Source organism: Psittacula echo, assembly GCF_963264785.1.
Source record: "Psittacula echo genome assembly, chromosome: 1".
Lineage (NCBI taxonomy): Eukaryota > Metazoa > Chordata > Aves > Psittaciformes > Psittacidae > Psittacula > Psittacula echo.
In genome coordinates, this window is record NC_137735.1 from 25,245,366 (window position 1) to 25,272,602 (window position 27,237).

The 27,237-nt window shown below is 37.3% G+C and overlaps 2 protein-coding genes across 17 annotated transcripts in view; both read left to right on the top strand.

The window, feature by feature from the left end:
* The window catches only part of KLHL5 (kelch like family member 5), a gene marked incomplete at its 5' end in the record, with an annotated part of 39,605 nt that extends 20,933 nt beyond the window's left edge, over nucleotides 1-18,672 (top strand). For all 3 annotated transcript variants that reach the window (XM_080631922.1, XM_080631923.1, XM_080631924.1), the window contains 7 exons: nucleotides 7,160-7,372; nucleotides 11,274-11,460; nucleotides 12,268-12,492; nucleotides 13,220-13,382; nucleotides 15,509-15,721; nucleotides 16,307-16,478; nucleotides 18,534-18,672. In XM_080631922.1, coding sequence (XP_080488048.1) covers nucleotides 7,160-7,372; nucleotides 11,274-11,460; nucleotides 12,268-12,492; nucleotides 13,220-13,382; nucleotides 15,509-15,721; nucleotides 16,307-16,478; nucleotides 18,534-18,590 — 1,230 coding nt within the window. In that variant the 3' untranslated portion in view covers nucleotides 18,591-18,672. The remainder of the gene's footprint in view (nucleotides 1-7,159; nucleotides 7,373-11,273; nucleotides 11,461-12,267; nucleotides 12,493-13,219; nucleotides 13,383-15,508; nucleotides 15,722-16,306; nucleotides 16,479-18,533) is intronic.
* Nucleotides 18,673-20,242: 1,570 nt separating this feature from the next.
* Nucleotides 20,243-27,237, top strand: part of WDR19 (WD repeat domain 19) — a 47,337-nt gene continuing 40,342 nt past the window's right edge. For 8 of the 14 annotated variants that reach the window (XR_013958877.1, XR_013958878.1, XR_013958879.1 and 5 more), the window contains exons 1-3: nucleotides 21,276-21,862; nucleotides 21,948-22,013; nucleotides 24,793-24,918. Coding sequence is in view for 8 of the 14 variants with exons in the window: in XM_080639026.1 (XP_080495152.1) it covers nucleotides 21,738-21,862; nucleotides 21,948-22,013; nucleotides 24,793-24,918 (317 nt within the window). In the remaining 6 variants the exon portion in view is untranslated. Of the gene's footprint in view, nucleotides 20,291-21,275; nucleotides 21,863-21,947; nucleotides 22,014-24,792; nucleotides 24,919-27,237 lie in introns of those variants that run through there. The other 6 variants (XM_080639031.1, XM_080639035.1, XM_080639033.1 and 3 more) reach the window with 6 other exon arrangements.

Consider the following 27,237-nt stretch of genomic DNA (forward strand, 5'->3'; position numbering starts at 1 on the left):
TAATCTTAGGCTAGGCAATATATGACTAAATACAAATTTGCCAATGATCTTTTCAGAATTAATTTATAGAAAGACTGACCTGACAACTTAGACTTCTTCATCTTAATAGTCATCCTTTTATTTTCATGCAAAATGTTCTTCTTTCCTTTTCACGATCATATTTCAGTAATGTTATCAGTAGAATAAGGCAGGAGAATTATTTCTGGGGCAAGTCAGTTCATTTGTTCTCTGCAGTTTTACAAGGCATTTTTCTCTCCTCTTGATGAAATTTTCCCAGGTCAGCTCTTGGGACCTGAATGAAGACATGTAGATACCACATAAGGGATGTGGGAATGAAGGTAGTACTTAATTTGCTTGTGTAGTGTGGCATTGCATTGCCATTAAGATATTGGCTTAGATCCAAAACTGTAATTTCTGTGTGGTAATTGGTTTTAGAAATCTGTGGCCTTTCCTCTTGCGCCTTAGTTTTTGCTGGTTTAAAAACTTTTTAAATTTTTTCTTCTGGGCTTAAAATAACTTGATTTAGTCTGTACAACGGTTTAAAATAGCTCTTTTTTTCTTCTTACTGTATACATAATACAGTGTTCTTCCTCAGTGAGTGGATCTCTGTAATTAAAATCTTGTACACACTAAAATTCACCAGAACAGGTCAATAAATAGTGTGCCGATTGTAACTTATGTTTTTATTCTTGATCTGCATTATTGCTGAAACAAAAATAAGGAGACTGCAATTGGGTAGACAGTCAGATGAAACAGTCAAGATAAATGTGGCTTATGCCTTGGAAGGATATTAGAAGTAATGTTGAGCAAGACAGCGATACAAAATGTATGCAAAAAGAGTCTGATCCATTTGCTCTTTTTAATAAGAAGCATATATTTTGGTTTGTGCTATTGTCATGTCCCTTATAAGTGGACTACCAAGATCAGAATGGTAGTACATGTCAGACTAATGCATCTTTGAAGGTGAATGTTAGGGATTATAGTCTTAATATTTTGATTTGCAATTCATGACTTGTGGCAGAAAGGGGCTGTGAACTTTCTAAAAGACTTTCTTTTACAGCACCTATCTTTTCTTTTGCTCAGACCACAGCAAAACAGTTGTATGCCTTTTGGCAGTTGTTCACTTCAGTGGCAAAGTTGTTGCTTTTCAGGCTTCAACATGGTTGAAATTTAAATTAGGTGGATTTTAAAAAGCCATTTCCAAAACTAATTAGTTGTGGTAGATGGATTCTTCCCAAGGCCTCTCTTAATGTTGTTTAGTTCCAACAGAGAGACGAAATTGAATTTTACTAATAATGAGTAATAGAGAAGCAGCTTCTTTAGTTTGAAATGAATGTTGCTATGGAAACTGCATAGAAATGTATAGTCCAATTGAATCTTCAATTAAAATAAATCCCCAAGTAATTTTATTTGTTTAGAAGCTGTTGGGAAAAAAAAAAGTTCAACAGCAGTAAGTGCCAGCCACTTGATGTGCTTTCCAATACGAAGTATTAGAGTGTAAGACTTAAGCACACCTGTAGTACCTGAAAATTCTGGTTGCTGAAACAATAAATTATTTTTATGCTGCAGCATAGAACAATGGGGGATTATACTGACTACAGTATATATTTCTGTCTTTTCCATGTAATTTTGGTTCTTTTAAAGCACTTGAAATAGAAGGTAATGAATATTCATATATGTTATTTTCTACAAGTTGTTCTTTCCGTTTGGCAGAAAAAAATCAGATTGCTGTATAACTGGTTTTCTGCAATTAAAATAACTTATCAGTTTTAGAGGGGTTTGACCCATGCTAGAATTTGATCATCATCATACCTGCTTCTTTAAAAAAGTTCTTTACATGAAGACTAGAAATTCAGATGAAAAGAGGATTTGGTTCAACTGAAGGACAATCAGAGGGTTATCTCAGTAGGCCTACCTCTGTTAATAGACCTGCTCGGTCTGAATAATGTTAATTAGTGTCATTGGAAAGCATTATCATGATCTTATGGCATGATTTTAATTGCATAATACAGTGTGATTAAAAAAATTAATAAGAAGGATTTGAATGCTGCACTTCATATTAAAGATACAGATCTTTGTTATGCTAAAAGGACGTAAGTGTTGCATTACTGCTTACTGTGTTGACAGTTGTTGATAAGTTGTTTATTCAGAGGAGAATAATTTTTATTATTCAGGTTTTTATTTATTATGCAGGTCAATTTTTGATACTGCAAACTAAAACTTGAAAAATCCTCAGGATGCATTAAGTGCAACATGAAATCAACTGAAGTGAGAAGTAGTAGATTTAATGCTGTATAAAGGCCAATTCTGATTTTTATGCATCAGGGTTTTAAAATACAGTTGACAGACGTATCTTTTTAAGGTATCTTTTCTTTTTTTTTTTTGTGAAGGTATTACTTTTAAGGTAAAGGTATCTTTTCTGCAAAGGTTAACCTGTTTTGCTGTAGCCTATATATTGTATTGGGGTCATACAATGATAAATCTAGAGATTTCATTAGGCTGGCTGGTAGTGTATCTATTCTCTTTAATTCGTAAAGCCTTTTTGCTCAACATGCCTTCTGTGTGGGTTTTTTTGCTGTCTTCACAAAGTCAAAAGAAACACCCCTTTTGTCATCTTGCTTCTTTGGAACAGTTGATAGTGTACCTTGAATGAAAACCAATAGCTCTTCTTCCACAAAAAAGTCAACTAAAGGGAAGTTAACACTTTCAGATGAGTAAAAGCTAGCTTGTGTTGTTTCCAGAACATGAAATACCTATAGCAATTAGTAAGGTGTTCTGAAGTAGTTTCTTCAGTAGCCAGATTTTAACTGTCTTTATAACTGAAAAAGCAGACATTCTGAACATTATATGCGATAGTGCCTGAGTCAATTCCAGTGTACATAGTTTTGTGATCTTTGTTACTCAGCTTTCCATGCTTAAAGCAGAGTGAAAGCTATTTTGATTTTCATCAGAATTCTGCAGAAGCACTTGAGCAGAGATGATGTTACGAGATTCAGATAAAGCTAATTTTGGAGTTTGCATGATTTCTGAGCACAACTAATGGCTGTTTGTAAGAAAAACTTAGAGGATAGAGGAACAGATTTGAGGCCACAAGCACAGAAGCTGAGAATTTTGCAAAATAGACCATATCATAGAATCATCAAATCAATTAGGTTGGAAAAGACCTTTAATGTCATCAAGTCCACCCTTTACAGTCTTTAAACCTTTTAGACTTGCTTTCTCCTGTAAAGCCAGGAGTTGCATAACAAACATAGCAATATGGAATTTATGATTTGGGAGGAGGAATCAAAGGGAACAGTTTGTTGTTTTTTCTTGCAACAGCCAGGACTGTTTGTTCTTTTGAGGAGGGGAACATGGAAAGGGGAGAAGTTTCAGTATTTTTTTGTACACGGAGGACCAGAACCAAGGATTGTGTCAGTGCCTAAAGCAAGGTTTTTTTGATTCCTGCACTTGAAACGCAAGAACTATCCTTCTCAGTCATCGTCTGACTTGGAAAATACTCACTGCATTCTTCTCACCTGTGAAGATGCAAGATACTTCTGTTTTTCAAGTTCCCTAAGTTCTGTCTAGCATAATAGTACTGCCTTGGCAAGACTAAATAGGTTTCTGCGTGCTGCCCAGCCTGTTTTGGAATCCAGAAACTATGCAGAAAGCAGTCAAGCTACAATAAGTGTGTACTCTAAACAAACCTTGGGCACAGCAAAAGCATTAGGTTGGTATATCACTGGACACAGCAGTCCAAGGTGACTAAAAGTAAAGTAACTGCTATCTGACATTGGTCTATTAATAGTTTACCAGGAGGTCAGAGAACTCAGTTCTTATGAGTTCATACCTGTTGACCAGCTGACTAAAACAGCCGGTAGACAGAATCACATTCGCTGCTTGTTCTCATTCAGATCCTGTAAGTCAAACACCTCTTGCTTTTTAGCTGCCTGGGTTCAAACAGTCTTGTGATTACAGCTGCCTATTGGGCCACTTTCCTTACTATCTTTACATACTATCCTTAGCCTGCAGGTGTTGTAATGTTCGTGCTCTCCAGGGTTCTAACCTTCTTTCAAAGTGCAGAGGGATCCCACCTCACCAAATCCCACTATGGGGATTAGGTGCCACTTAGAAATAAGCATCATAACACCTTACCTAGTGCTCATAGTATTTTTCTCTGTATCAAGTCTAAGGGCAGACCTGTGGTTAAGAATATCACTATTACTTGCTTTGCAGTTGATGAAGGGGGACTTTAAGGTTATGATGTGAACAAGCAATGCACAGCATTGAGCATAGGGACTGCGTGTCCCTGTTTTAGCTAATACATAAGTCTCAGGCTACTCATTTGATAAAGTTTCCAAGCTCATTGAGGAGCTAATTTTGGGGGTGGGAAATTTTTTTTTCCTTTCAGGACCAGAAAGCGAGGGACAGAAACTGCAGACTGTTTGTTCTCTGAAATATCCTGTTCTTCCACAGAGAGTTCCTATAAGGAGAAGGAAAGAAAAGGCTAATGAGGAGGTTCAGAATGCTAGGAGATACACTGGCTCCTCCTTTCTGTCTTCAGAATTTCTGTCTGTAGAGGAAGAGGAATTGTCAGATTCTGATTATAAAAAAACCCAGACATAGGCCAAAGAGTGGCTGTATTCCCAGTGGAATGCTTTGATACCATGCGCAAAAAGAGGGTCTGTTTTAGAAATAGAATGGGAGCAAGAGGAAGTTGAACTTGTTCCCATCAGAAAGCAATTGTCTGCAAGCAACAAGAAGGAAAATCAGACTTTTTATACATAGCAGCTGTTGAAGTGATGCGATCCAGTTGGAAAAAAGCTTTCCAAAGAGGATCCCTGACTGACTTACTCAAGATCAGCTTGTCATTGCCTTCAGAGACAAAGGAAACTTTCCATGCAGGTGCTTTCCCCTTCCTCTTCCTGAGATGCAGATAGACAATATGGAAAGTTTAAGGTAGTAAGTGTTGGCTTTTCTCTTTGTCAGGACTCACTGCCTTTTTATTCAGCAAAACTAAAAACAGCTCCAGCAGCATGTTCTCTAGGGCAGAGAATCGGCAAAAAACAGCAGTGGCAAAAGTGAACTCAGTGGCATCTGAATTTCTGTGAACTGCGTGTTTAAACTCTGGAAATAATTTTGATCACTTTTTCAGCTTCAATTTTACTTCCAAGCATTTAAATAAAAAACAGGGCATGTGTAGTGCTACTGGATACTGGTACAGTCCTTTAACCGTTTTCAATTCCTGTATTTGTTCATTTTCTTGACTTTCATGTTGTGATACAGAGTGTTAAATGAATTAAACAGGAAAAGACAATTATCTCTCCCTTCTAATCTACTACAGTTTTCACTTGGAATCACTACTTTTGTGTAGCCCATTGGATCTCTCTAATAGGGAAGCTTTTCAGATACTAAATGTTAAATTTCCCTTTCCAAATTCTATCCAGGAACACAGTCTGTGCACAGATAACACTTTCAAGTCTTTTCCTAATTTCAGCTCCAGAGTTACCTAGGGATTAGGCTGACTTTCATCTCTCCCCTGAGAAATCTTGTAGCCATGTTATGTATGTGTGGCTTTCATGCAAGGCAGACTGGTTTACTCTTTACTAGTTTTTTCCTCTTTACTCAGCATTTTTTAGTTAATGCTTTTGGGTACTGAGGTACAGCTTTGAAAGGATTAAGCAATAAAAGGGAAGAAGTGTTACTTTTTTTCACTTTGTTGTCATGATGCCTTTTGCATGGGCAATGCCAAACTGTATTGTATGTTTTTGTTGCTATTTTGTATGCTAAATTTGTACCTGTTTTGTAGCCCAGGTCCAGCTTCTGCTCCCAAGTTTCTCCTTCATTTTTTACCTAAAATTCCTAATTTTTTCCAACATGTATGTGCTTCTAATCCAGAGCTCTTTTCATTAGTGTGCAATTCTTTTTTTTTAAGTTGTTTAGCAAGATACTAAATGAGGCTGATGTTGATATTAGGCCTGGTTAGACTTTCCTGTGAAAGGATCAAATGCACATTATCCTCCAAGTGTTTTGGAGGTACATGCGATGGCAAAGCAAACCCAGCATTCCATTGACTAGCTAGCTAGCAATCAGTAGTAGTGTGTTACTAAATTGATTGTAATACTGTTCTATTGTCATGAAGTTACTCTCAGTTTCAAGTACAAGGTTAACTGGGTTTTGAGTTACCAAAGTAAAAGAACATACTGTGATTCATAGATTGCCTTTACTGTTCTTTCCTTTGCTGCCTTATAAAGGTGTATGGGGAAGAAGGATAGACCTGTTCTCGCTGTTTTCTGTTACATTAGGTTTCTCGCTGTAAGTTCATAGTGCTGATTGTGTTTCTGTACACTTTTCTGCTCTTTCTGCCTAAGTTCATGAGAATCTTTACAGAATATTCTTCAAGTCCTATTATTATGAAGTAATAGGGTATCGGTGTCAGAAGTGATACATATTGTCACCTTCCTATTTTGAAGCAAGGATTTGTTGCCGGAAATGATAGGATGAATATTAGAAAATTGAATCTTATAAAAGTAAATATTGTCAATAAAGCAAGGTGTGTACAATATTGTGGTTTCTTTGTATGTTTTGCTCCTCAATCAGATCAGCTGTATAAAACCTACAAAATGGATTATTTTATTTCACTATTTTAAATCAACAATAAAATTGTGTTGTTTATTTCCTCTGAAAACTTAAGGCCATAATTTAATCTAACTGTAATGAAAACAGTTGTAACCAGTAACCAGTAGTTGTAGGATGTTGTGCTCTTTGCTTGTATTCTATGTTCTATGTATCGAGAGGAACAAAGTGTATCTTTTTCATCCTTTTTTTTTTTTTTTAATAAAAAGGAACTAACTTTAAAAAATATTTCTTCAATTTGCAGTGCTGAGGTAGTAATAACTCCCACAACCCATTACTCATTTCTGTCCATACACTTCCTCCTCAACTGTTTCGGCACATATGTCTGGGAATCAATGATAGAGTTGGGGAAATGATATGGGGTCAACATAACTTAGTACCTTTTTATTTTACTCTTCTCGTCCTCCCAGGTCAGTTTTCTAAGTGGTATTTACTGGCACAAGTGAGAGATGGCATGAAGGGAGGGAAAGCAGGGGAAGAATTCAATAAAATGTATTCAAAGTAGGATGTCACCTGTCTTAAAAATGCTTTTCTTTTTCAGGAAAACTTTATGGAAGTAATTAGAAACCAGGAGTTTCTATTATTGCCGGCCACTGAAATTGCAAAGCTTTTAGCAAGTGACGATATGAATATTCCTAATGAAGAAACCATACTGAATGCACTACTTACGTGGGTTCGACATGATTTGGAACAGAGAAGGAAAGATCTTAGCAAACTCCTGGCTTACATTAGACTGCCTCTGCTTGCTCCACAAGTAAATTGTTCAATTCCTTTCTAGTTTATACCATGTTATAGTGGGCATAATGTCTACAGCACTGATATATTGATACTGACAAATCATAAATGCTTCAGCAATCTTAATGCTTTGGATCCTTAGAGCTGCATATAAGAACTTAGTGTGTTGTATAGACATGATAGTTTGTGTCTGTCTGAAGTACAGGATATTTTGATCCTAACCCGAGGTCAGTCAGGACACAAGAAGGGGTGGAGCTACTAGGAAAACATCACTTCTGTTGCCTAGAAAAATGGTTTATCATGGATATTTTTGTCACTAGAAGGTGTATTTTTTACATTTCTTTATGGAACTTGCACAGCTTGGGTCAGTGAGTTTTCTTCATATAATTAAGCTATCCTTGAGATATCTCAAGCTATCCTTGAGATTTAGGAAATACAATTTGAATAAATTACTTGGAGTGATTTTTCTGCTCTTAACTCTTGATAAACCATCCTTGGGTATTTTTGTTCTTACTAGTCAATACTACTTCTTGGAAATTTATACACAATGTTGAGGAAGACTTGAGCTCATTTTGTTTAAATAGTTGTGAATTACAGTTTTCCTAGTCCTCTAGGAATGACTACTGTCATTAGTGTCATGTGTAGCCTGATAGAATGCATGTAAACTAAGTTTGATATTTTAAATTATTTGTTTCCCCCCCTTCTCTCTCCCTCTTTCTTCTGTTGTGCTAACGTTCTTTGCTGGACTTTCACTAGTAATATTTAACACCTACTGCAGAGTTCAAGGATTCTGCTTTACTGTTTTCAGTTTGTTTAGTTAGAATTCTCTATTAAATTAAAAAAGCAGGATTTTTTATGGAATCTGAATAATAAATAAAATTCATTAACATAACAAAAACTGAGTGTGATTCATTCATAGTGAAAAAACACATATTCAACATGTTGTTTATTACCTCTAACATGGTATCCTCTTGACGGATAGTAAGATTCACTAGCAAGCATTTTAGTATTAACATTTTAACACTGATTATTATATATGCAATGGCAGGATTTTCTCAGTTGTGACCTTGGCTATGTAATTCACTTTTTTCTAGAAACATGATACAATCTAAGCCAGCTGACCTGGAGGATATCATTCTTTTGTTGAGCATTTGATTAATTGATAACTAAGTAACTACTGCTGAATTCCTTTTACTCAATTGACTGTAACTGAAACATCTTTGGAAACTGAAAGTACAGAATTTATCCCAGAAATGTGTACTGAAATCAAATTATGCCCACTCAGTAACTGATTAGGAAAACAGCAGAATGAAATACAAAGCAATATCATATTTCATTTATTTTATCTTTAATTCTTCATGCCTTCTTCAAATATGTGCTTGTATTTCTAAAAATATTTTTATGTTGCCTTTTTGTTACTTTAAAAAATTAAGGCTTTAAAGCTGTGTTTAATATGGCAACAATTAGTACATTGAGTAAATTGAAGTGCCCAAAACAGTCTTAACATTTTCAGAATCATGTTTTGCTTCATGATCACATGATCTTAGGCCATCTGACAGCAAGCATAATATAATGAAAAGGTTTCCAATCTTATGGTTGAAGGGTTAAAGCTATTTGAAAGAAATTAAATTAGAAAATTGAACAACTTGGTGAAATCAATAATGTTGCAAGCAGAGATGCATACAATGTTAGATTGATACTTCAAAACATAAAATCTTCTGGGAAATACTATGAAACTGTAGCACTGGAAGCAAAAAATCATAATGAATTGTTAGTTTTATTGCCTGCGGGTTCATGCATCTCTTTGTACATAGCATTCTGTTACTTCTTTGGTTAATGCAAGCAGTGTCCTAAATATTTGTAAATGTCTTTTTGCTCTTATAAAGGCTAAGGATGAATATTTGGCAGCTTCTTAAGCTGTCAGGTTGTAATTATTCCATCTGTGATAAATTAATTAAAAAGATGATTAAGCAGTTTCTGAGTTACAAGATAGTTCAGCTTCCTTTTAGACATAAATTCTTAGTACTTAAGTATCTGCACTACCTTTCTCTTCATCAAGCTTGCAGTTACTGTAATTTCATGCTAACGCATCATGATTAGTTAGAAATGCATTTAGACAAGGAGCTATGTAAGTAGTAAAACTTCAGAAAAATTTGCTTTCGTTTAAGTAGGTCTGTTCCAAGTTCTTTGAAGAATATTTGCAGAAAATTGCAGTGGAGTAGGTTTAGTTTAAAGTGTCCACAAGTTTTTTGGGGGGTACCAAAACAACCTTAGATTGCATTCCTTTTTAAATGAGATGAAGTTGCTTTCAGAGATTGAGGCTCTGTGCTATGAGAAAACTTCTTCATAGGTTGGAGGAGTTTGAAACCGGAGAAAATGTTGGTTGCATTCTGTTGTTGCAAAACTTGTATACCCACAGAGCGTTGCTTTAAATATTGAATGCTGCTTGTCTATCAGAAAAATATACTGGAGGTCTGAATTGGTCATGTTGTGTACAAGCCTTAATCTTCATGTGTGCAACTATGACAACATCAAATATAAAAAAGTAGCAAATACAATGAGATTTAGGTTTGGGTTTGTTATTTTTTTCAAACCATGTGCACTTCTATTGCATTGCATGCTGGCAGTTAAAAAACAACTTTTATTTTACTATTTTATAATCACAAAGTGTCCTTCTGAAGTGACACAAGTGCTCAGTGGTGCTTTGTGTCAAAAGAAGAAACAGTGGGAAGCAGTGAAAGTCAAGAATGAAAATCAAGTTCCCTCTGCCAATTTACATGTGAATGCTTCATTTTTTTGGTATTTTAAATAGAATCAGAACATCAGCCAATTAGAGAAACACTCGAAAGGCTGGGTTTTCTCAAGAGTCACTGGTAAAGGGCTTTGAAAGTTTTGTTTATTCTCTGTGTATGTTAATTATGTTTTCTGTTAGAGTTTCTGTTACAGAGGTGTTCAGGCTTAGCAGTCTGTACTTATCTGTATCTCTTCTGGAGTCTTGGATGTCATATTTGCCACCTTGCAGTTCTCAGGCAGCTTTAAGCCAGGGATACGCACACCGTATTATGCACAACTATTTGATAGTGAGTCCCTTTACTACTCCTGATTACTAATTTCACAGAACTTGTGTACCTGTTACTGGTTGTCTGTCAACAGCTCAACAATGACTTCGTATCCTGGTTTGTGGATTACACATTTCAAATGTTCACAAACTCTTTGGATTTTGTGATGGCAGTTCAGAGGCATCTGCCTTTTCGTCATTGTTCTGATAACTGCCCCAAGTCCCGGGGGGGCACTTGCTTTTTTTTCTCTGTTACTCAGGCCATATCTTACAGCTCAAAAAAATGCCGGTTGTCTAGACTTCTAATAGTTACAGTTGGGACACTCAGCCTACTCATATATTCTTCCTGCAGCCTGACAAACATGGAGTACAAAAGGACCTAGAATCTTTAAACTTAAAAACTTTTATTAGTACTCTTTATTTAATTTTATTTGTCAGATTTAAAATTTAACAGTTGTCAGATTTGCTCACAGCCTTGACCATGTTACAGTTTTTAACAAAGGCTTGTATTAATTGATATACTGTGATCTGGGTCACTGTCAGAGTGAGGAATAGAATATAAATTAAAATATTTAACCTGTTCCTGAAGTGGCTCTTATGGACCTCAGGTTTAAATGGATTCTGGAGTAAAAGCCTGAGGTTAAACTGACTTGCATACCTGCAGCCTGATTCCATTTTCTGAACATACCTATAGTGGCACTGGAACACAAGGAGATTTTGTTTTCTTTCTTTGGACCATTAAGCTTAAATCATCCATTAAGATCAGGTGATGTTCCTTTTTTGTACTTAATGCTTAGCTTAAAATGTGAATGTATGTTGTTTACAGTGTTACAGCTTGTTTAATTTTCTTTCTTTTTCACAGTTTCTGGCAGATATGGAAAATAATGCACTCTTTAGGGATGACATTGAATGTCAAAAACTCATTATGGAAGCAATGAAGTACCATCTGTTGCCAGAGAGACGACCTATGTTGCAAAGTCCTCGCACCAAACCTAGGAAGTCTACAGTGGGTGTGTTGTTTGCAGTTGGAGGAATGGATGCAACAAAAGGTATTTCCTTGTAAAATAATTATTTCATGAGCTGTTTTGGTTCTTTTCAAAATAAATGTTTGATGGATACTTTTACAACATGTTAATTCTGAAATTCAAAGATTCTGTAGTGTAGGACATAAAATGTCTTAAATGTGCATTGCTTATTAGGTTATAAAAACCTCCGCAGCTTTGACAATACTGAAAACATTCTGGAAGCTAGGTTTATGGTTGATTTGGAATCATGAAGGGAACAGTTGATTTTATGAGTGAAATGTTGAATCGAGTGGAAGCTAATCCTTATTTACTCAAGTGAGAAGTAATTTGGAAAAGGAAGAAAATGACAAGGCACAAAGGTCACCTGCACATGCATTAAAAAAAGAAAATAAAAAATGCTTTTTGCCAATTGTTAAATGGTTCTGTCACAGCTATACACGCTTTCATACTATTTAATGATAGTTAGAAAGAATCTGGCAGGTTAGAAAATTGCTTTTTTTTTTCTGGCAGAGGAAGTGTTTTTTTTCACTTGCTGTAAAATTAGCACTTTTAGTAGATGTCACATAGCTTCAGATTTTATTTGTATTTCTATAGGCTTGATTCTGCAGAGCAATTATAAATCCTACTTTTTGTCTTGAAAAGCACTGAGAAAGTCCTCCTTTATAATGGTGCAGTTAATTCCTGAGGAAGTCAAAAAAGACTATTTGCATACCTAAATTTAAGAACATGCTGCAGGATGTCATGGTGTCTTGTGGGATCAGCATATTGCTGAAATAAAAGCTATCCTGATAATTCAGACCTTTTTAATAACTTGCATATGTTGTCATTCAGGAGCTACAAGCATTGAAAAGTATGAACTTCGTACCAACATGTGGACTCCTGTTGCAAACATGAATGGACGAAGGCTACAGTTTGGAGTTGCTGTCTTAGATGATAAATTGTATGTTGTTGGTGGCAGAGATGGCCTGAAAACATTGAATACTGTAGAGTGCTACAACCCTAGAACAAAAACTTGGAGTGTAATGCCACCTATGTCCACTCATCGTCATGGTCTTGGTATGTAAGGTTTTTGTAAAGGCTAAATGCATATTTCTAAAAGGTCATCTGTTTTAAGATTGGCAAAAAAACACTCAGAAATTAAGTTTAGGAGGGGCATGATTTGGAGAAAACTCCAGGAACTCGCCAACAAAGTTTTAAGTTGACAAGCAGGTATTCTTTATTGTGGCGCCGAGAGACACGGGGGATAGCTTCTCCAAGCGTGTCTCTGCCAGGCATCAACCAGGAGGTGATTTATATTGTCCTTAAACATACATATTCATTAGATTACATACATTACATCATACTTTTTAGAGAATGCCTCTTGTATGCATACAAAAACGTGGTAGTGGGCTTTCGGACCCCTGGTGGTTATTTCTTCATCACTTTGTTTTAGGATCGTTGTCATATCAGTAACCACCAGGTGGTTCTGGCAAAGCTTATCTTAGTAATTTCCTTTTCTCTGTAGTGGCTAACAAAGCCTAACATTCTTGATGTTACTTATTTACAACCCCATTCTTCAATCAACCTCATTCTTCAGGCAGAAGCATCATTTTAATGCCAACTGCTTATTGAACATAATTTCTCCTTCAGATTATATCCAGCTTTGGCTACTAGAAGGAAATTTCTTTTTGTTTGTTTCTAAATATTATGTGGTACACACTGGACTGTCACTAGGAAAATGTGCTCTTTTTGCCCTTACACAGAAGTGATTGGTGTTTTGTATCTGGTTTTTTGGTTTTTTTAGGAGTAGCTGTATTGGAAGGTCCCATGTATGCTGTAGGAGGACATGATGGATGGAGCTACCTGAATACAGTAGAAAGATGGGATCCACAGGCTCGTCAGTGGAACTTTGTAGCTAGTATGTCAACCCCAAGGAGCACTGTTGGTGTGGCAATATTAAATGGAAAGTATGTGAAGGCAACTTCTACTTTCTATCTCATTATTTTAATGAAATTACAGGACCATCCTAAATGACTATTAATAATTTCTCTTGATAGATACCTGTTGGATAGCATTAAAGCACCAAGTTTCTTCATTCACAGAAAAGCTACTGGATTGGGTCAAGCAAGCTTCCCGACAGCATCACAGTGCCCCTCAGTATCGCTTATGACACGCCATCTGTATGGGCTAATAAGTAGTTAACGTCTTAATACAGAAAAGAGCAAATGGTTCTTCTCTTTCACAGAGACTTCAGTGATTTCCTCTTACTGTGATAGCTGGAATAATCAATTTCCAAAATTACTGTAAAATCATGGAGGACTGCTATTGTTGTATTGCATTAACTCAGAATAGTAAGCTTTGGCAGAATTAGTCTGGAGTGTTATCTGAAATTTCTACAGCTGTTTTTCAGTGAAAATTTTCCTAATTCCTAATACAAGACATACTCAGACAGCTAGGTCATTTTGTGTTGCAGGCACAGAGTTGCAGCAAAGAGTTCCCTAATCAATTCTACTAGCCCAAAGCTGAATCAATTATATCTAAAGCACTCATAGCCAGAGCGATTTTGTTTTTAACCTCCAGTGATAAAGTTGCCATAACTTCCACAAGCAACCTGCTTGTTAGTACGTCTGTGAAGTTCTTCTCATGTCAAATCTTAAAAACTTTTTGCTGAAATTTTGTTTTCATTGTTTGTACTAGCTAAAGTGGACATGGAAAATGCATCTTTTCTTTCCTATTTGCAACAGCTTTTTGTATCTAAAGACACAGGTTCCCTCAGTATTCTGTCATCAGGACTGAATAACTCCAGCTCCTTCAGTCTTTGTTTGTAGGCCATGGTTCCTAGTGATTTTTACAGTCTTCCTTTGGACTAAGTGTAATTGCTGTATAGCATCCGAAAGTACATGTGGCATTTGAATCAAGCTATTACAAGTGCATAAGTGAGTAAAACGCTGTTGTGTTTTGGGGAGAGGCAAGGTGGGGGACTTCATTTAAATGATATGTTGTATAAAGGATTGATTTTCAGTTGTGAACTTCCTGGAACTGCAACAGGATTTTTCTGTGTCCCTCAGTACATTTCTTACCTTGAAGAGGTTGTGTTATTAAACATGGGAACTGTCTTTGTTTGTTTTTAAAGGGTACTAAAATTATTACTAAGAACTACTAGGTCAGCCATATTACAGGATGTTTGTATTTATGTTTTTGATCAAAGTATATTTAAAAAACAAACAATAGTGTTTCCCAAGATGAGGTCATCTTGAATAGTGCTTCATAAAAACTTTTGTAAATTGATCACACTATCATAATCTGCGGTATCCAATGTTTATTTAATTATTTAACAATACTATAATGTGCCATACACAATGAAAAGGTTTTATTAATATTTCAGGTGATCCCTCAAACTGGAATTTACTTCTGAAGCATTGCTTCTGTTTTAGAAGTGCTTCCATGGTCCTACCTTTCCAAATAATAGTGCTGAGCATTTCTGCTGCTAAGCACAGATTGCTTATAAACTCTGTGCATTAAATCTTTATCAAGTTTGATTATTTAATGATTCATCAGTGATGAGTGCTCCTGAAGCCAATCTCTTCCTTTTAGCCTTTCCAAAAATTTAAGATCCTTTGTTAATATCAAGTGTTAGAAGCCTTTTTGTTAGGTCTGAGCAAACCGGGCCACCTATTGGGTGTGAGGGACTTCAATTCACGCTGTCATAAGCTAAAGCCCAGGTCTAGAAAAATGCTTGAATGCCTAAGATAAGGCAGAGCAGAGCTGTTGCATGCACAGGTGCACTACTGACTTTTATCCCTCTGACCCTCCTAGAAATGGGCCTTTGTCAAGTCATAGAATTAATTTTGAACATGTAACTATATGCATAGGATGGAACCTAAATGCCATGTTAGAGATACCGATTTTCTGTAGGTTATTGTTACTATGACAATAAGAAGAGAATTAGTGTAAAATCTTCCCTGAGTTTTTGCAACAGAACATTCTATTGAAAGTTAATTCCCTTTTTTAATAAACTTGAAAGTCCTTCATGCATGACTAGAACCTTTATCTTGTTCAGACAATATTAACTTACTTTTTTATTATTTTGTAGGCTTTATGCAGTTGGTGGTCGAGATGGGAGTTCTTGTCTTAAGTCAGTAGAATGTTTCGATCCTCATACAAACAAATGGACCCTCTGTGCTCAGATGTCAAAAAGAAGAGGCGGTGTAGGTGTAACCACCTGGAATGGGTTCTTGTATGCAATAGGTGGTCATGATGCCCCAGCATCAAACTTAACATCTAGGCTGTCAGACTGCGTAGAAAGGTAATATTCTGATGGTGTATTCTGCTAGTAATTCTAATAGTGCTCATCTATGAAGTATTTATGGGAAGAGCTGTAAGTAGAAACAACATAAGATAGCTGTGTTATTTTTAGCATGAGCAGAGGAAACTTACACATAAAAACATACTGTATAGCCATAATATGATTCAAATGGCAAGTAATTGGCTTTAGTACCACAATCAATTTCAACAGCTTGTGCTTTCACGTGTAGTAGTTATCACTTAGAGCAAGCACTTGCTCTACTACGGTATCGCAGCAGAGCTGTTTCTGGAGTGATACATTTAGACATACAAGAAGAAATATAGTAAGAGCAGTTGTATGTGTATATATGTATTATTATATGGAAAGCAGCACAAAGTAGATACCTAGCTAGTACTGACTGTGTTACCAGATGACTAAAGAAACATTTTCAAAGAGAATATTTGGGGAAAAAGTCTTTTGAAATTAACACCCAAATCTGTGCTGTCCTAATACCTGCTTTCTACTACCTTGAGAGCATCAATTCCAGTGTTTTTTTCTATTACATTTTGGCAACAGTTTTAGAGCATAACACAAACTATCTCTTAGGTATGATCCAAAAACAGATACATGGACTGCTGTGGCCTCTATGAGCATTAGCAGAGATGCAGTGGGAGTATGTCTCCTTGGTGACAAGTTGTATGCTGTTGGAGGATATGATGGTCAAACATACCTTAATACAGTGGAGTCTTACGATCCCCAGACAAATGAATGGACACAGGTATAGTTTCTGATCAGACTGTACACTACTGTTTATCTTGTTATTTCAAGTGTGCCTCTTTTTGCAAGGAGAATTCAAACACTCCTAAGAAGCATTCTCTCAACTAGTCTGGTTTAAGTCTTTTTTTATTTTATCTACCATCCCAAAGTTGTTTATCTTGAACAGACAGTTGCCAGCTTCTAATAAACTGTTCTTCTTTATTTGGCAAGAGTATAGCTATTTTCTTTGACAATCTCAGCTACTGTTAATAAAACGTATTGACATATTCCCCAAACTGTCTTAAACAGTCCTGTTTGCATGATTTCCTATTCTGAAGATAAATTATAAGCATAAATTAGTTTTAGCTCTAATGTATCTCTCAGCAAGTTTATCAATTTCTTCAAGCTTTGGGTCATCTGTTCATAAATAATCCCTTTCAGACGTGAATGCCATGTACAATGTGTGCAACTTTCAGGAAGCCTTTTCCCATTTCTCTTCATTCAGCTTCAATTCATGTTCAATTCACCATTACAGTCAATTCAAATCTTGGTTACTTTTTTATCGTTTGAGGAAGGTGCAGCTCTGTGGGAAGAGCACACACATGGACATCCAGGGCAGGTTATCCTTTGTCATCTACTGCCATTTGAGATACCCTAAAGCATCTACATCCAAATAAGCTGTAAGATAGGGCACAGAACCTATGGGAGACCAAGACCCTTCTGCAGTTCAGTTGCAGGCCAGGCTGAATGTCCAAGCTCATCTAGAATAGCATTAGACACCGGTGTATAGGCAGCTGAATTCTATCCTGAATATGCTATTGCAGAAATAGCCCCAAACTGCAAGTTCAAAAAAAGAACTGAACTGTTTTCTATCATCATCTTTGTAACACAGAAAACAAAGTTATCTGTTTCCCCCCACTTCATACTGCAGCAAGATCTTAAAACATAACTCATCTGGGAGGCTCATCAGAGCTTGGGACCTTCAGTGGCAGTGCTCAAGATAACCCACGGCATTATTTGTCCTGCTGAAGGGAAAAAAGTGTGCCAGATGAGAGAAACAGTGCTTCTCACCGTTGCATCTAAATGAATCTCACATGATGTCTGGGCGGTGACCATTTGCATGTACCATTGTAGCCTTAGCCTTGACCCTCCCTATCTCACTGAATCCTGTGATCCCAGTATATAAGACAGTTTTGAACCCTTCCTAGAGGGTATTTGGAAGTGCCTGCGTACCTTCTCTGTTATTATGTCAGCAGTCTGCCACCACTTCATCCACACACAACTCAAAACAGTGACATTTTCTTAGCTGAAGTTTGTCAGAGCCACAGACAGCTCAGCATAAATCTGTTGTTCCTGGGAGGGGAAAAAAAAAAAAGAAATAGAGGAGTTGGCATAAACACCCTTTTTTGTCTTCAGGATAGTATCTTTAGCACTTTATGCTATTCACACACACACACGCAGAGTATTATGGAGTTTTAAAGGAGAAGCTAAGGTGACTTGCAGGACCTTCCAAGTCCAACAGAATCTCAGCAGAAAAAGGTCTTATCAGAAGTAACTTCCGTTTACAAAAGAAGAGAGACTGAGAAAAATTATTTTGATTTCAAGAACTCATAACAGGATTTTATCAAAGACTCAAGTACAAAGGCAAGGTTGCCCCTGTCATGTTTGGTGTTTTCTGATTGAGAGAAAAATGCAGTTTTGCCAACCATTGCTCAGTTATCAGACTGTAACTCAGGTGTCCAGTTTGTACCATAACAAAGGATTCTTTTTCCTGTAATACCAAGTAACTGAAATTATCAAAAAGAATTGTTTGATATTTTGGGGATTTGCTATTGCTTTTAAAGTGCTGCATTATATCACATGAAGTATCTTCACCTTTTCTGTGGGTTTCTATCCAAGTTTTGGACCAATTTGCTATGATTCTTTTAAGTTACCTTAACAGAGTGTTGGTGATACTGTCACTTTGCTGCAGCTATACAACTGTTATTGTAAGTGTTAACAAAATACTGTCAGGTGTAGTGAAAAAAAAAAGCTTACTACATTTATCTCATGGATTATTTGTTTTTTTTGCTTCCAGGTTGCACCATTGTGCTTAGGAAGAGCTGGAGCATGTGTTGTGACCGTAAAACTGTAAATTTTCTCTATGAAGGTGACATTCTCCTCAAGTAAACCACCAGTGCACCAATAAACACAAGGTGCAGGATATCTACCACAGCAAAATGTTTGGTCTCAAGCTAACATGTACATGTTGTTCTTACGGACCAATATTAAGCACTTTTTAAAAAATTGGTTTTGTTACCCATATGTTACAAGGATTCTATTTGTAAGAAAATCAGCTGCAACCAGACAGTTGCCAGCAGAAGACTTCTGTTTAGGAAGCGCTGAGAAATGAGTAAACTCATTAGTGAACTCACTATAATAACCAAATGTTACAGATCCAGGGCCTGGATCCCCCAAACATGCAGAGGAATGATGCTAGAAGTGGATACACTTACACTGATATAATTGAGTCTGTCTGTGGATGGAATAAGTTACAGGATTGGACCATGTATATTTTGGCTATGTTTGGCTGTAGGTATGTGAGCAATTACAATGCAGGCTGACAAACCAATACAAACCATTACAAATACAGGCGTAATGCCTGCCTTGGAGACGAAGTTATGTATTTGGTGAATCTTTTGCACTTTTATAATCATTCCTAGTTTAGCAAATTTTTTATTTAACCAAAGCCTTATTTTAAATATTGTTTTATTATGCTAACAGAAATCTGCTATTTAATACTTTCTGCCAGATTTTTGCCATGCAGTGTACTTTTTTGATTTTTCAGAGTTTTTAGGTGAGATGCAGAACATCATACCTTTTTCTTTACTTTGATTCTTATATTTACTTTGCTATTTTAAGGAAAAATCTATAACCATGAGTTACCGGAAGAATTCTGAAGTGTGATTAGAAGTTAACCAATTTAATATTTGCACTTTGGGATTTTTGAAGCATTCCATTACATCCAGACTAATCACATTTTTACATGAGGCTTTGCACTAATTTGAGAAATATAATTTTGTAAGATGAAACAATTGTCTATCTTTCCAGTAAGGTTACTTTAAAATGTAAAGGGCCCAATCCTGCAAGGTGCTTACCTGCCACCATTGAAGCATGTTCTGCATCTTACAGGAGAGCTATATGTGCCTCGCAGGATTGTATCAGATCAGTTACCTTATTTACCAGTTATCTATTTTTATTTTTTTCAGGTATTTTATAGTTTGCCTTTGTTGAGTCCTATGCTGTTACACAGAATTGCTTTGAACAGTCTGAATGTTCTCAGAAAGTCTTTTTGTATTTGCTTTTCTGTGCCTTGTTCCTTACGTTTCCGAAGCAGTCGGGTTAATACGTGTGACAAAAGGAAGATGTGAGCTCGTTGAATGTTCTTCAGAAGTTTGAAGTGTCCGATACCCAAAGTCTTTGTACATTTGTAATTTTAAATGTGTTAATGCTCTCGGTGAACTATTTATTGTTTTAAAAGAAATTACTAAGCCGTGAACCTCTGTGATGAAACCTGCACTGTTTGCAACTGAATACAGCTGAACTTAACCGCGGCCTGGTTGGGTTGGCGCCTGCCCTGGGTGCCTGCGTGTGCCCCGTGCCAGCGCTCAGTGACACACGTCCCTTGCACCGCTCCTCCCGCGGCCCTCACGCTCCGCCCAGCGGCGGAGGGTCCCCATTGGCTGCGGGCCGTCTCCGGGTGACGGCGACGCCAAGAGCGGGTGGGTGGGGTCTGGCTCGGAGACTAGCGCATGCGCGGGAGGAGCTGCGCAGCGAGCTGTGAGCGCGATGAAGGTGAGGCTCTTCAGCCGCTGTAGGCGTGGGACAGGAACGCTGCAGGGAACCCTCGGCCCGGGGGAAGAGGGGAGCCGAGAGCGGCGGCATGAAGGCGGGCGGGGCTGTGGTTTTAGCTCCGCACTGGGCGATCTGGATCGGGGGCGTCGAGCGCGGCCCGCCGCGGACAGGCGGTGCTTGCGGCCTGCGTGGGGAGGAGCGCGGCACGAGCCTGCTCGTTCTTGCCGGCCTCCATCCAGCGGGAGACTGACGCTTTGGACCGGTCTTCCTCAGGGCTGGCAAGACCGCTCCTACTGCCCGCCAGGCCCCTGGACCCCGGGAACAGGCCGCGGGAGAGGCAGCCTCCGGCCCGACTGCTCCTCACTGCCACGGGTGGCTGAAGCCGTTACCGGCGGGTGTCGGGTCTCCCGCTGTGCCTTAACGGTGGCCCTGGCGAGGAACCCTCCTGGGGTAGCAGTTAAACAGGATGAGGCAAACAGGAAGGTTCCTTACTCAGACCCCTCGGGGGAGTTAGTTTATACGATCCTGTCCACTAAGAGCATGAAGAGCTGGAGCTTGCCTGCACTGCCATCGTGATTTTCTTTATTGTTGGCTTATTACAGGTTTTATTAAATTTTTTCTCAAAATCAAACATAATTGTCAGACATTCTTTGTGCTTGTGGCGTGTGGTGCTCATAGCTTTACACTTACTGTGAGTAAAATGCAAATTTAGTGTGAAGAATGCCTCAGTTTATGTGCACCCAGAAGGATGGGAACCTTTGGCAGAGACTCAGGTGAGCCTGCTGCGTGTTTGGTGGACACCAGGTGTTGGGGTTTATCTGATGACATGAGAGGGAAAAAGTCATGATAGCTGTGAAGTGAAACGAAGTTGTGGGCTTTATCTTACACTCAAGTTACAGAAAAATCTGTGCAGGCAGCATGAAAGAAAGTTGAGAAACTTTATTGGTTGAAAGTCAGAATCTTTAGATTGACTGGGTTTGAGATCTTAGCTTGTAAGACACAAGAATTCAGCGTAACAGAATAGTTACGTATTTTTAAGGCGTCGATGTTGAGCTTGCAGTGGTTTGCACACTGAGGGTGCTTTCTGGTCTCAGGTTTTTCCATGAAATTCAGAGAACTTAACATTCTGGTCTTTGGACAGGAAGGGAGAGTCTGATGTTTTTGGAGGTTTTTTTATAACTCTGTAGGAGAAAGAAAATAAAGTACCAGTTGTGATAGAGTCTCAGTAGTTCCCAGTGCAGACTAAACCCTGCACTAGAAATCTCAGTTTTCCAGCACAAACCAAAAGATTTTCATGTGAAATTTTGCTACTTTGGTGCATTACAGTCACCTGGAAGTTGCGTTGTGTTTGGGGTTTTGTGGTGGTTTTTTTTTTTTTTTTTTCCTTCACAGTACTCAAGAGCTGCTAACATGTTAGGAATTATTGTTATAGGCTTAAATTTGGAGGATGTGTAATTTCCCACTTGTTTTTGTCTCCCAGCAAGTATTCAGCCTATTAGAAAAAGCTTTGCCTGGTTCCCCTGTGCAGTTTGCTTGGCAGAAAACTTTGGGAAATTTCCTTGCTTTAACAGGGTAAGATTACAAATATTTATTGCATTTCTCCATAGAAATCACTGATGAAGAAAGGGAATTATTCTCTATGTTTACCTTTTTTTAGAGGTGATCATGCTGTGAAAATTTTTGATCGTCATGGTCAGAAGAGAAATGAAATCAGCTTTCCAGGGTAGGTGCTAAGATGGGTTTAAATTATTTTCTTTGTTGTTTTCTTTAACAATGCTTCTCTTCTGGTGAGGTGTTTTTACAATGTGAGAACTTTTTGGAAGAGATAATAGCTGTAGTGAACACCCCTGGAAAAGAAGACAAACAGATGAGCATGTATGGAGTCAGAGACAGGAAAAGCTGAATTTATAGTAAGCTATTGAGGATAGTCAGAAAAACATATTCTTATACCCAAAGCACTCCTTATTAGTAATAAACTCAGTCTACTTCATTAAAATGTGAGAAAAAGATCCATCATATTAAAAAAGAACATAATGAGGTTGTAAACAATATCTCCATGTCATGCTGATAGCAACTGCATTCTTGCCGCTGTTGGTTTTCTAGTAATTTGTTATGACAGCCTTGCTGAGGAAAGATACCCTCTTGGTTTAGTGCTTTTGCTTATGTCACTGGCATAAGGTATACTGTATATTGGCAATTTTGCTCTAGATTCAGACTGTACTTCTGAAGTGAATCTCAGTGTTCTTCCTGTTTATCATACTTTGGTTCACAACAGAGAGTGGTGGTGGGAGTGTATGAGCTAGATTCCTTTCAGGTGAAATTTAAAAGTCATGTGCTTTGGAAGATGCAGCCTAGCTGCGAACAATCAGTCCATAGGAACAGGCTAGGTATGGCCCAGAGGAAGCCTCTCTGGGTACAAACACTGTGATGTCAGGTCATCATACCATTTTGCTATATATATCTACTTTTATTGGGCACCATTACTACCTGATGTAGCAATAGTTTAATTTGTGTACTCCTCATTTCTTTTTAGTGTTTTACCTGCTCTTAGATTAAATCTTCGTGCAAATTCTTAATTTTTTTATTTTATTTCAAACAACCTGATTCTTTTTGGTTAAGGTGGAGCCCTTACTCATGGCAAAACTCCCACTAAGGCTTTAAATCGAAGTCTCTAATCTAGAAGTCTAACTTCCATTTCCAGAATGTCACTTACGTATTTCCATATCATTGGTAGATACGAGCCAGAATCACAGCTCCCGAAGACCTCTCTAGAAATCCAGTTTTTGCAGTTCATGGTAGTTGCCACCTTGCAGGAAACCAAGAGACGCATTATTTTTAATATTGTCTTTACCAGACTTGCTTGTAGTTCCTGCATCATCTTGCTGTCCTGGTTAGGAGCCATTCATAATGTGGGCTGGCTATGTCAGTGTATTTTGCTTGGTAACACAGCCCACTTCGTTCTTCACTGTATTTTGCACAAGGTATGATAAATGCTGTTTCTCTCTAGCAAACTGCCAGAAATGAGGAAAGCTGTGTAGGGTAAGTAAGTGAACTCCGAGAAGATCTTGTGTTGGACTGGGAATCCTCTACTGTCATGTGAGTTGGTGAGGAAGGGAGAGTCTACCTTACTGGTAGACCTTACTACCTTACAGCACTACCTTATTGATGGACAGGGTGACCCTTGCCTTCAGGGAAACATATAACATCTAAACCAGAATGTTGTGTTCTCATGGCAAGGCAGAGAACTTGTATAATAAACACATATACGAAAGCTTATTGAAATAATTAACATCTGCTTATGGTAGTTTGAATAGCGCTGACTTTTTGAGGCCCACCAGCGAATCTTCTGCCTAGATTAGGTAGTTCCTTTGTATTCTTATTTCCAGCCTCTCTAATTCTCTAATTATTACTATTAGAATGCAATTTAATTTTTGCAATATACCATTTAAACAAATGTGCTTATATGGTTTTCCTCTCAGACCAAGCTTTGCTTCTTTATGTGTTGCTTAACTGTTAACCAACTGCAGTTTTTAACTGCTGGATCTCTCCTTATGTAAGAATTGAGTTCAGAATGTCAAATATTTTTTGCTATACTAGTTGATATTATAAGCATCTTCTTACCGTCATGTTGATAGAATTTGTTTTCTCTTTTTTTTTCCTTTTTTTTTGTATTTTTTTCCTTGTTATTCCTGCTCTTGATGTTCTCATTGCCTGTGAAATATTCATGGGTGCATTTTGGAAATACACCATACTTAGTCTCTAGAGTAAACCACTGAGATTTTGAAAAGATAGGAGAAACTGGAACTGAAGACGTACTGGATTAGTTTACAGCAATGTATGTTTCAGTAGGACGCTTCTGAAGTTGCTTGTGTTAGGGGTTTTCATTTGAGTGGTAATGAGAGTGACATTTTTCAGAGAGAGAAGTTTTTAACCTGTTAATTTGCTTATCTAGAGAGGAGTAGTGTCAGATGGCATAGGTTCTTATGCTGCTTGGTATGGTGCTTTAAATATTTGTTGTAAACAGCACTGTTTCCAATTCACTAGAGACTTGTGGATAAGTCTGCCCTCCTCTTTATTCTGGCAACTATTTGCAAGTAGAGGTTTTTCCTGTTTCTGCTTGGGTTTCTTGTCCAAGTTCATTGTGCTTTTTGAACTGTGACAGAAATAATCCCAACAACTGAATAGCCTCTAACAAAATGGAACCTTACAAGAGATTTTCACTGTTTCTTGAAAATCAAGGTGGCAGTATTTCAAGTACTAGAATGTGGGTGGCAGTGTCTTTTCTGTGTCCTTCTTTGCAGCCCCTGTCATTTCAATGGCTTTTGAGTAAGGGTGTGGTTGCTATAAAAGTACACTTTGCAGATAAATCTGCAATCTGTCATGGGTTTGCTTGGGAGGCAAATGGAAGGACAGGGACTTCAGCTGAATAATTCTAGCTATTTCTGTGAACTTACAAACATATTTTAATATCATTAGTGAAAGCTTGTTTTTTTTTTCTTCAGTAACTGTGTTGCTATGGACTGGGACAGAGATGGAGATACTTTAGCAATAATCACAGACAAATCTAGTGCCATATTTCTGTGGGATGCAAACACAAACAAAACAAGCCAAGTAGACAGTGGAATGAGGTAAGATTTTATTTTTAAGGTGTGTATTTGAAGACTTGGATCACTGAGGCTTGTTGATGTGGAGGATGTATTGCAGAAATCATCGTTTTATTGGAGTCCTCATAAGATGTGTACTGTTAAACTAATATGCTACAGTTCATTGCTGAATTCTTTCTGGTATGATTTGCTGGTTTTGCAGTGTTTGTGGTGGATGGGGTTTTGGGTCTGGTAGAGGTTTTGTTTCATTTTTAATTGTCAGCAGTGCTGAAGTCCCCAGAGAGCTTCTCTTCACTGTTTCCACTGTTCTTTCAATGTGGTAGCAACAAGGATGGGTATATTTTTTGTGTATTTGCACTAGTTACATTTTCTCCAAAGTATTCACACAAGTAAAATGGAGCTTTAAAGTAAGGGAAGTGATTTTAGTGGTGCTAAGATTTTTTTTTCCCTTGGATAAGGTGGCTAAAATGCTATTCAAAAAGTAGACTGTTTTAGGATGGGAGGAGGTATCTGAGGCGATCTTACTGTGAAGTTCAGATCCCTACTTTTCTGAATTTGGCCACAGGCTTAAAACTGTTCCAAAACTTACATAACAATGTAAGTTAAACAGATAAGCTGGGTTTAACAATTAAACTTTTCATTTCTTTGAATCTACTCCACTAAACTGTTGCATTCCACATTAACATTCTGCCTGTAGGAAACTAATGTCTCGTTTTTGTTAGGCCAGTCACCTGAGTAGGGAAACAGCTAATTTTCGATGCTGCTTCTATTTTATTTACATGAGTTGGAACAATCATTCCTTCTGATTTAACCCTTAATTTCTAAATTTCCTGTGTGTATATTTTTGGCAGAGCTTTGGTGCTGGTTTTTTGTTTGCTTTTTTTGTTTTGTTGTTGTTGGGTTTTTGAGGGGTGGTAGTCAAAGATACCAAAATTGCAGTGTATTACCAATTAGATGAAGAAAAACCCTAATTGGAGATGGAAAATTTTGGGGGGTAGAGGGATGTTTGATGATTTCTGTGAGGGTGGGGGTTTTTTTTCTGGTTTTAGGTAGAAAACTCCATGTCTGGAATATGGAATTATTCCATATTTCCATTAACAGGTACACTTGTTCTTTTTAAAGTTTATTTGAAATACTGGATATTTGATTATGGGATATTTCTGTATGTTACAGCCTGGTATCCTATATGTGTATGTTGAAACTGAATTTGAACTGTACTGAAACAAAAAATAACTTCTATACAAGTTATTCCACTCCTGGAAAAATAAAAGAATTGCCGCTTTGCACAAAATACAGTGACTTACTAACCTATACATGATTTAATTGAGCTGTTTTGAAGATTGTTGGTAGAATTTTGAGTTACATATTAAAAAACAGTTTCAAAACAAGCAAAGAAGTGCACATACAAATGAGATATTTAAAGTGATTACTTCTTCCTACTGTCTAATGAATTTTATGTAGCATTATATGTATATCTTGCTCAGGTGTTTGTGGATTACTCATTAGCCATTACATATTTGTTATTGTTTATTAGTTATTACATTATCAACAACACTCCTTATTAGCACAGATGTAATGATTATTGTTGATAATCTTTTCTGGTGAAATACATCAACTTTGGCAATTTTTTGTTTTCCCAAATAGGGGTTTGGGGGTATTTTTTTAATACATCAGTTTTAAACTATACCTATTAATGTAATGAAAGCAATTTATGAAGATGTATATATCAATTTTATTGTGTGAAGGGACAGATCTCTTCATGTGTGAACAAATATTTTGTGAGGAAGAGTAACTTGCCAGTATGCAAGCGAAAAAGAGCATGGAAGGTACTTAACCAGAATGGAGTATGCAGCTACTGCAGTTCCTTCATGATCTTTCTGTATATCGCTTATTGGAGGCTATCCTGCTAAAACAGGATTATATATAAAATATAATCCTCCTAAAACAGGAGTATATATCAACTGAAGTGTCTAATCCTTTTGTCACAGTATTATTGCTGAAGCAGAGTAAGCACTAAGATATATAAATGGTGTGATAATCAGGCTTTTCTGGTGTCCTTTTCCTTTTGAAATTAGAAAAGCACAAACAAAACCCCTCACCCACAAACCTAATGTATACTGGAGGTCATTTCATGTGTTAGTTAATATCTGAAATTTGTTTCAAATTGCTATTGCATGCTTACAGTAAGTTTAAAAAGATGGGAGAGGCATCAATGGAAATAACTGCACTGATTACAAAATTCTGAGTAAAATTGTTTTGCTTAAGAGGTTTTTTAAAAATGTGATGTATAGTGTCCTTAAGTACACCCTTAAGTATACTCCAGATAGGCCTTGCTGTATCTGA